This window comes from Pseudonaja textilis, chromosome 4 (genome assembly GCF_049901715.1).
Source record: "Pseudonaja textilis isolate UNSWEBS1 chromosome 4, rPseTex1.2, whole genome shotgun sequence".
In the NCBI taxonomy this organism is placed as follows: domain Eukaryota; kingdom Metazoa; phylum Chordata; class Lepidosauria; order Squamata; family Elapidae; genus Pseudonaja; species Pseudonaja textilis.
Window position 1 is genome coordinate 50,018,749 of NC_141993.1, and position 9,641 is coordinate 50,028,389.

Below are 9,641 nucleotides of genomic sequence, written 5' to 3' on the forward strand. Positions count from 1 at the left end.
TTTTTGTCTCATTTTTAGTGCAGCTCTATATACTTTGCTGCTTCTTGTGAACCCCAAGATATTTTAGTTCCAATATAAGTGTAATGCACATAAGAACTTCCATTCACACATTACAGATAGTTCTCAACTTACAATTCATTTAGCGACAATTCAAAGTTACAATGTCATTAAAAGAACTATGTGTGACATTCTTCACACTTAACAACCATTGCAGCATCCCATGTTGCACCTAATTAAAATTTGGATGCTTGGCAACTGATTACAGTGGATATTTATGATGGCTGCAGTGTCCCAGGGTCATGCAATAACCTTTTGTGTCTTTCTGACAAGCAAAGTCAATGGGGAAGCCAGATACACATAACAATCATGTTACTAACTTAACTGCAGTGGTTCACTTAACAATTGTGGCAAAAAAGGTCATAAAATGGAGCAAAATTCACTTAGCAAAATTCTTTCTTAGCAACAGAAACGTTGGGCTCAATTGTGGTCATACCTCTATATACAACAGTAAGACCTATAATATTAATAGTTTTAGATTTAATCTCAGGGGTCAGTTGTTCAGCCTCACTTTGTCCCTGTTTTAATTATGCTATTACATAAGGACATCATTTGAGAAATAGAATGTAAGAAAGAACATGTCAGAAGCAATTAAGAACGTTTATACAGAAGACTGATTTGAACTGACATTTAATGTATCTAATAAGTCATATCTGCATTATATATGCCAGAGTCATTGAACAGACCACGGAGACCATTCTTTCTATTATAATATCAGTGGATCAGAACGTGACTTCAACTTGCAAAGGATTATAAAGATTCTTTAGCAGAATGTGACATATTCAGTCTCTGACACCAAAACAAAGAGAAAGCCCCTAGCTACATATTAATATTTAGTCCCTGCAGGCAGCAGATGCTATACAGTATAAGCAGTGCAATAATGACGACTGTTGGAAAGAATGTTGAATCCCATATACAGAATGTAAAGGACTTCCATGCTCACCTGAACGTGAACTTCCTGAAAGATAGCTTTGAGAACAGAAACTGCCAGTCCTGGAGCTAACACTACACATTTGCTCTAAAAAGAGGAAAAAATATGATAAATGCCCAACTTCATTAAGAGATGGCTATCTGCAGTAGTTCAGAATCAGAATCTCGGCAAAGTCGATTTAATTCAAATTGCGGTTAAGTCATTCATCTCTGTTAGGAAGATTCTGCTACTTATTTTTATAGAAAAGGTGCACACATTTTTACTAATAATTTTACAAAGATAAAAAAACTAATATAAACTAAGAAAAATAGGGGTGGGGGTGGGGAATCAAAGTCCAGAGAAAAGGAAAATACAGGCAGGAAAAGATACAGAAACACACGAAACACACCAAAGATAGCCACTGTCATTTAGATCCTGGAAATTTCACATAATGAACTATGTATCACTGATAGTACATTCTCACCAGAGCTTTCAGTCCCTGCAGCACAGAAGGAATGACAAGGTGATTGTCTTTTAGACGGTTCTCATAGAACAAGACAAGTTGGGTAACTGGAATAAAAAACATTAATATTACTATAATTAACAATTAAAGCATTATTAGCCACTGTGCTATATTAGTAAGCAAGTTTTCAAATCGCACATTAGGAATTAAAGCTAATAAACTGACATCTTGGTCAGACTTGGAACTACAGGACAAAAATGGGCAATAAAGAAGTATCACAGATTTCTTGATGATGTGAGATTCATCTTCCTTTGGGTACTCCCACATTCATTTAAACATTTGGTGATGATAAACACAGTTCCCATAACAAAGAAAAACTCCAGAAAACAAACTGCACATAACCAACCACTTATCACAAAGCACGCTTCTCAGTGCAGAATCACAGTTCCAATCATTTGTTCTTAGCAGGGCAAACACAAGAAGGAATGTTCTCTTGAGACAGCTATAAGCTACATTAAGGAGGCCCTGAGAAAATACCCAGTGATGAACACTGTCAGGGATGATGTGCATTTATGGATAGTATTATACGTTTGTAAACAGAATCAAAAATGCCAAAATTCATAATGCATTCTCAATTCAGGAACAACCAAACAATTCAATCAATCCCTCTTCTTTTTGTGTGACTACAGTTCGCTTCCCTGTTAAACTTACAAATTATTCACCTCGCTCTTTTAAATAGGAGCATGCAGTGCTTTTAGATTTCCAGGCAAAAAGATGTGCCGAAGTAGGGAAGTACATAAGCTATTATAGCAATACAATTTTTTCAGGGACCAGCTGCCAATTGTAACTATCACACAATAGTGCTCTCTGCTCTCACTCCAGTTTCTTTTTGCCTTCAAATCCAAAAAGTTACATAGTCTACTCTTTGGTTGAACATATGAGATATTGTTTAATATTAAGATGCTTCTCATCTTCTCCAAATAAACATAATTGTTTATCACATATCCACCAGTTAATAGTGGCATGGTACATATAAATGCCTTCGGGCACTCAAAACTGCCACAAAGGTAAGATAAAGTAAAAAGTAAATCACACTGCAGTTTAAGTGTTTGTAAGGATGAGGAAGAACCACATAAAATTAAAACATTCTAAATTTTACACATAGAGAGAGAGAGAGAGAGAGTAAGAGAAAAAGAGGGAGGGAGGGGAGGGAGTGAATGTCTGGTAGTCCTCAACTTATGACTATTTGTTCTGTGACCATTCAAAATTACGATAGTGTTAAAAAATTGGACTTACAACCCATGACCAAAGTTATAGCCACTGCACTGCACTGCAGTGCCTACATAGCCAGGTGATCAAAATATGGTCATGTAGCAGCCATCCTGCATTTATGATCAGAGGGATGTTTCAACTCCCTCCACCTGCCTATCTCTACTCCTTGTTCTTTTGGCCCCTTTGTTCTGCACTCTTTACTGCCCTTTGCTATTTTCTTATGCCTGCTGCTGACCAAGCAGGCCGGCCCTGGACTTTTTTGCAAGGCAGTGGCTGGCCAGAGAATGCATGCAGTCTTGTCCAAATTGTGTGTGGCTTTCTTGAAAGGCTTTGAAGCCTTCCAAATCCTTGTGAGGACACGTACTATTTGGACAAGTCTGTGCATTATTTGGAAAATGGCATGAAGGGTCTTGCAAAGATGGTCTGGTGTGGCAAACAGTTTTGTGCATACCCAGGATGAAGACACTGAAAATCAGCTGGCATGACAGAATGCAGGACAAGGAGAATGGCTAGACTGGGATTCCCTGTTGAGGACTATCTGTATCGCAAAATATAAAATAGTTGTATATGTGATCCTACAGTCCAGTTTTACCCCACAAGGATGCGCATGTCAAAGGCTACCAAGTCAGTTAATTATATTTGCCTACACATATGCTCCTGATTGTTGAATAACACTGAATAAAAACTGAGGGAAGTTTTGTGCCTGGTGAGGAAATTTAGCTCACTGTGAGAATTATATTTTGTCCTACCTTCCTGCTCTTGGAGGAGGGAATAACACTGTAGAAGGACCTCAGAGAGCACTTGAATGCCCTGTGCCCGCACTTGAGAATCTTCATTCTTCAGAGGAGTTCTGCATTAGGAAAAAAAGAGGAAATGTTTAGAATCAAGCAAGTAAAGAGAAAAATATTGTATTAGCAGGAAGGAGTTAGAGTGAGATTTCTCTTACTTGATCAATCACAATTTTAATTATATTGCATCAGAAATTGCTCTGATAAATTATCATTAACATATGCATATATTTTTCTGAACCTCCAACTGTCATTCTTTCTTTATTCTTTTCAGGCAAGAAATGTTTTTTGAGATGTCCTTATTACATTCTTTGACTAATTCAGAGTATTTCTGGGGCCCACCCAAGAGTAGGATGGGGTGGTGGCTCAGTGATTAAGACGCTGCGCTTGTCGGCTGGAAAGCCAGCAGCCCAGGTTTGAAACCCGAGTGCCACACAACGGGGTGAGCTCCCATCCTCATCCCAGCTCCTGCCAACCTAGCAGTTCAAAAGCATGCAAATGCAAGTTGATAAATAGGTACCACTTCGGTGGGAAGGTAACAGCCCTCCATGACATTATGCTGGCCACCTGATCACAGAAATGTCTTCAAACAGCGCTGGGTCAGTGGCTTTGAACCAGAGATAAACATTGCCCCTATAATTGACAATGACTAGCAGAGTAAAATTTGCAGGGACTCTTACCTTTATCCTAAAGTGGTCACCTAACTAAATTGCTAATTCCTTCCCTTTTATTTGGCTGTTGACAAATATTATGTTGGCTTAATAGCCAGCTACTGTCTCTTGCTACTAAGGTACACTATAATAATTGAGCCTGTAGGCTAGAAAGTTGGAACATTCAAACTCCTCCTACTAGAAGCCCTCTGGATTTTACACCCTGATTCCACTTCTGCTTTGATGTAGCAGCTTGGTAATTTCTCTTGACATCACCCATCTCTGGGGGGCAAATCAGTTGCTGTCATCTCCTTACTTAGTCAGAAAGAACAAGAGGACTCTCAAAAAAAGTATTGCTTTTCTAGTGTCTAAATGAAAATAATTTCAATAACAATCCCTCCCAGCAATGTAGCATAGAAGTATATGAATAGCAAGAGTCAAGTCTTTCTCTCTCAAACTGTTTTAAAAAAAGGAGAGAAATAAAATTGCATTTTTACATTGCACCTTAAAATGCATACATTCGTTGTTGTAGAAAAAGATTTACAAAATTGCCTTGTAACTGAACTGAAAATCTACAAGGCAATGCAAAATAAAACTTTCAGGGAGATCACAAGATGGTGCTGATCTGTTACAAAATACGAATTTGTTAGAATCTCAAAAATAAATTCTACAGGGAGTTCAATTTATTACCGTTATACACACAAATATCTTCATGCTAAGGCTGAAGGCTGAAATTATGCAGAATTCACAATTTACACAGAAAAATTATAATTTAAGAAAACTATAATTACCTGTGACTTAAAACTACACAGAATAAAAATAAAGAAACAACCTAAAGAAAATGCTGTCTCAGATGTGTATCCATTAAAAATTGAACAAAATAACCTTTTTCCTATGTATTCCTTTTTTTATCTGATTGATATGTAATGAGCTACACTTCGTATAATTTCCAAAAATTTCCACTTGACTCATAATAGCAAACACAGGTGATAATATGAAAAAGAAGTAAAGGATATGCCACTAAATACACCTCTATGTCTCATTCATAAACATCTACATGATCCTGCCTTTTCCAAATAATGCAGAAAAGACAACCTTTTCTATTAATGAAAAGAACAGGGTATCACATAAAGCAGAGTTCCCCAATCTTGTTAGCTTTGTGGATCGGGGCAGGGGAAGAGGAGATGGCTACCCACATGCATGGGTAAGCATGCGCAACATTTGCGCGAGTGGCAGGCACACATGCCGCCACTTGCACAAATGGAGTGCACATGGGCTTCCTTGCTACTCCCATGATAGGAATGCGTTCTGAAAGGCTCAAGGTCCAGTGGTGGGCAGCAGCCCAGAGGTTGGGGACTCCTGACATAAAGTAAATGTTAAAATCCAGAAGCTAGCCATTCAATAAGAATATCCTTATGGAATACAGTTATCATTAGCAGTTCACATAAAAAATTGTATTTTACATAGACTAAACACACTGTATCTGAGAGATTTGGCCAAACCATTCGAGCAAGTCATGATCAAGTCATGTAATGTGATCTGGCTTTTGGTTGCAAGAAATGTAGATTGGTCTTAAGAGGCACACTCAGTATGACATGTATGTCAATCCATCAGGAAAATCTTCCCATCATTATCCTCCCTAGAATCATGCTCCCACTTGAATTCAACTGCAGAATACCCACCCAAGCCTATTTAAACTTCCCTCTATCTTCCTTCCCAACCCCAAATCCACTTGTCCTTTATTCAACCTCAAAATCACAATCCTTTCGGTTCTACTAAAACTAGTCTTTATTACAGAATGTTTAGTATATGTACAAAGAGATTATTATATTTAATCTTGTGCATATTACATGTGAAGATTTATGTGTCCTTCATACTTGGATAGCATAGTATACATTAGTGGTAAAAAAGATCACTAACTTCATTCAATCAGACTGATTTCTTAAAATTTTAGTACAATTTTGATATCCTTTATGTTGCTCTATTAGTACATAGACATGCTGGACATAAGAATATATATTACATATGTAGAACATAGATTATTGCAGTTATCTACTTACCCCAAGATTTCCACAACATCTAAGATGGAGCATGTTCCTGCCTTCACTCCTAAGAGAAAAAGGAATTGAAATTGTTAATTTCTAGTTCTATTTTTACACAGGGAAAAAATGGGAATATATATACTTTAAATCCCAGTGTAACTTGTCACTGAGTGTTTGTTCAATTAACAATTAAGACACTATGTCTCAACTAACTTAATCTTGCTTCGAGTTAACCTAAATTGTCTTATATCTTTAAGTTACCTACTAGGGAATCAATGACTTACTTGTGTTGTATGTTACTGACATTCAAAAATGAGCCAGGTTACTGTGGGAATATAGTCTTACGCAATGACAAGTTGAACATCTACAGTGTGCTCAGCATGTAGGATTTTCTAACAAAGGCACCTTCCTATGCTTTTAGCTTGTTTTCTGTGCTGAGCATAAAGAAGAGGCAAAGAATGTCATATCTCTGTATCAGGTATATTACTTTCTCCTTACAATTCCTAATCATCTAGGATTACACTAGTGCTTAACACAAGACTAATTCTTATTTTTATTTTTTTTGCCATAATGCATTGCTCAGGTAAAAGCAATCACTATAATGTATTTTATATCATTTGTCATTAGAAAGGATCCAGGGATATCTCCAAAATGCTTTCAAGCCACCAAGATTAACTATAGTATATTGCTAAACATATTGCCAGTTCAGCAGCACAAAAAAAACCTGTCTTTGCAGAAATCATTTGACACTAACAAGAACCAAGTGGATGAATGATATGTTGGTAAATAGCACTGTATGTATTCCCACCTATCTTTAATGTGACCAGATTGTAAGAATAAGCTATATAGGTTGGCATTTTCAGCCTACATGTACGATCTTAGAAATCATGCATACTGAGAAACCATGCACACCTGTTAAGACTTGAACAAATCAATTAGGTACTTATATTGCCTCTTTAAAAACATATTAAACAAGGGTTATAGAAACTACAATGATAATGAACAGAAACTTCAGCAACTTTATAGTGGACAAAGTTCACTAACTTTCTTCAGCTTTTCATCTAGAATTAAAAAGTATTATAATATAAAAAGTATTATATAATTATAACATTGAATATTTTAAGGCAAGCATTGCCTATCATTTTTCTTAAATGTGACATTTTCATGACAATATATTTTGTTGTATGTGTAGAAAAATGGCATCTGAACACTGAAGAAAATAATTACATTTTCTAATTAGCCAAGTTCAAAACAGTTCCTCTAATAAATATCCTTAACTCTTTCATTCCCAGAAGAGCATACATCCAAGTATATTATTGTGCTTCTACAATATTAGTAGCAATAGAAAGGCTTGGATTTCATGAAATACGGAGTTAAGCCATAGCACCAGTACTTTCGAACTAGACTAGAAAATTTACTATGAAGCTTATTTTGTAATGGTTATGCAGGTTTGCATCTCAGGCTAATGGAAGATTGGAACTTAGGCCTACAATTATTTTTACATTCAATATATGCTTGTTATCTTTGTGCCATGCACTTATTTACAATATAGTCGAGTCATAGGGTCTGAAATTTCAAATGTAAAATCAGAAAAAATATACATTGATACCAAAAAGGTCACAGTATCCACAATCTTTACTGAACAACTGCTTTATCTTACTAGCAATGAGGAAATTTGCACATAGAAAAAACTAAACAAGTTTATAAACAAAAATTGGTCTAATTACAATAGAAAAAGAAATATTGTATAGAATCTTTTCAAAATCTATCCCAGCACTGAATTCATTAAATAGCTGATACGCTGCTAAATAGTTCCCTGTAATTTTTGCATTTTACCCATGCAGCCTGCACTGGCTACAGTATATCCCTGTTGTAGAATACAGTCGGTGGGAAATAGAAAACTGTATTATTCTTACCAGTAGCTATCTAGGTTGAAAGTTAAGGAAAACGAGTTATTTCATTCACTTTCAAGATGCAACCAACCTTTAATTTAACTAATCAGAGAAAAGCAAAACAGAATGTTAAATCCAAATAGGATTTTATAAATGTGTACTTTAGGCATTTAATATGTGCATAAAATGGTAAACAGAATTTTATGCAGGCATAGAAAATACACACATATTTTCTGTTGTGCTGGAAACCTGCTAAACCAAGATCCACTAAATCAAGGATTTACAGTATTTCTCCCCTACCCAGCTAGAAGCAACACCCTTTACTGTTTAGCCCTGTTGTTATTTATTTGTAATGGGCACCCAAACCATGATAAAATCCCACAATCCTTTTCCTAAGTAAACTGACAAAAAGTTCCAATTCAGATTGGAATTCAAAATCCAAGGTATTAAACCAAAACATAAGCGTGTATTTTTCATAGTTTCTAATCACACTTGACATTAAGAAAACTCTTCGTGAATTGGAAAGCCAAAAAACCCATTCTTTTGTAAATAAAAAATGGGATCAAATAACTGCTTGCAACATGAAAGAATAACCAAGTTCAGTTTAGAATATCATGGTACCTACATAACTTGATCTAGGATGTAACCAATACCCATAAAATGACTGGTTGCTATAAATGACTGTGCTGCTAGGAAAACTATTCTTCCAGTCTTACCTAAACAAACAAAAAAATACAGTGGAATGTGTCTGTCCACCTGGCCAAATGTGAGAAAGAATCCTTCATGAATTTCCCTTTCCGTTATGTATTTCAGAGAATGCTACACTACATGAAAAGGAAATCATTTTTTCCTATCGAAAAGCTTTTTGATAATGTTGACAATATTTATTTACATGAGTCTTCGTTATCCTTTTTTTTCAAACCTCGTCTCCCCCATTCATTTATAGTTTCAGAGACAACCAAGTCTGGGAAGGGTTTTTTGAACGAAGAACTGATTCATTTTTTTCCTTTACCAAAAGTAACACGTGCCATACCCTGCAATACCAACTGCTTCACTTTATGAACGAACAGCTCGCTTGTGCTCGACTTCCACCGATTATAATTGCTGGAGTCCCACACAGAGGCAGATAAACGCATTTACTATAGATGGGAGGAAAAAAACCACTCTAAAAACCCCAGGATTAATTTATTAAGGGTACTATTGAATTACACTCCTGAGCATAATTTCCCAAGAAGTCTCTTCACCCACACACCTAACTTCAGCATTTCATCTTCTCTAATCCCGATCATCCTGCCTTCCTCTCCATTTTATTCACCATGTATTTCAAAGCCCTGAGTAGTCCTTCTTGCCCTACAAACCTCGTTTTCTGCATGCACTGCAGAAACACGCCTGCTCATTTCCATGCTATTTCTATTCACACCTGACCATACCTTCAGCCGCCTTCTTGGCCGCGGTTTCCCATTCCCGCTCCTGTAACAGGGAGGCAGGTTTCCCTTTGGCAACGTGAGCCCCTCCGGCCGCCATGATAACCTGAGAAAAAAAAGGGGGGAAGCAAGAAGCAGCAACC

The 9,641-nt window shown here is 36.6% G+C and overlaps 1 protein-coding gene across 2 annotated transcripts in view; it reads right to left on the minus strand.

Moving 5' to 3' along the window:
* Positions 1-9,635, minus strand: part of MMS19 (MMS19 cytosolic iron-sulfur assembly component) — a 27,719-nt gene extending 18,084 nt beyond the window's left edge. The window contains exons 1-6 of one of the 2 annotated variants that reach the window (XM_087932899.1): positions 9,505-9,617; positions 9,108-9,213; positions 6,201-6,249; positions 3,452-3,552; positions 1,452-1,537; positions 1,001-1,075 (exon numbers count right to left, since the gene is read on the minus strand). In XM_087932899.1, coding sequence (XP_087789025.1) covers positions 1,001-1,075; positions 1,452-1,537; positions 3,452-3,552; positions 6,201-6,249; positions 9,108-9,210 — 414 coding nt within the window. In that variant the 5' untranslated portion in view covers positions 9,211-9,213; positions 9,505-9,617. Of the gene's footprint in view, positions 1-1,000; positions 1,076-1,451; positions 1,538-3,451; positions 3,553-6,200; positions 6,250-9,107; positions 9,214-9,504 lie in introns of both variants that reach the window. The other variant, XM_026701202.2, reaches the window with a different exon arrangement.
* Between the last annotated feature and the right edge of the window lie 6 nt (positions 9,636-9,641).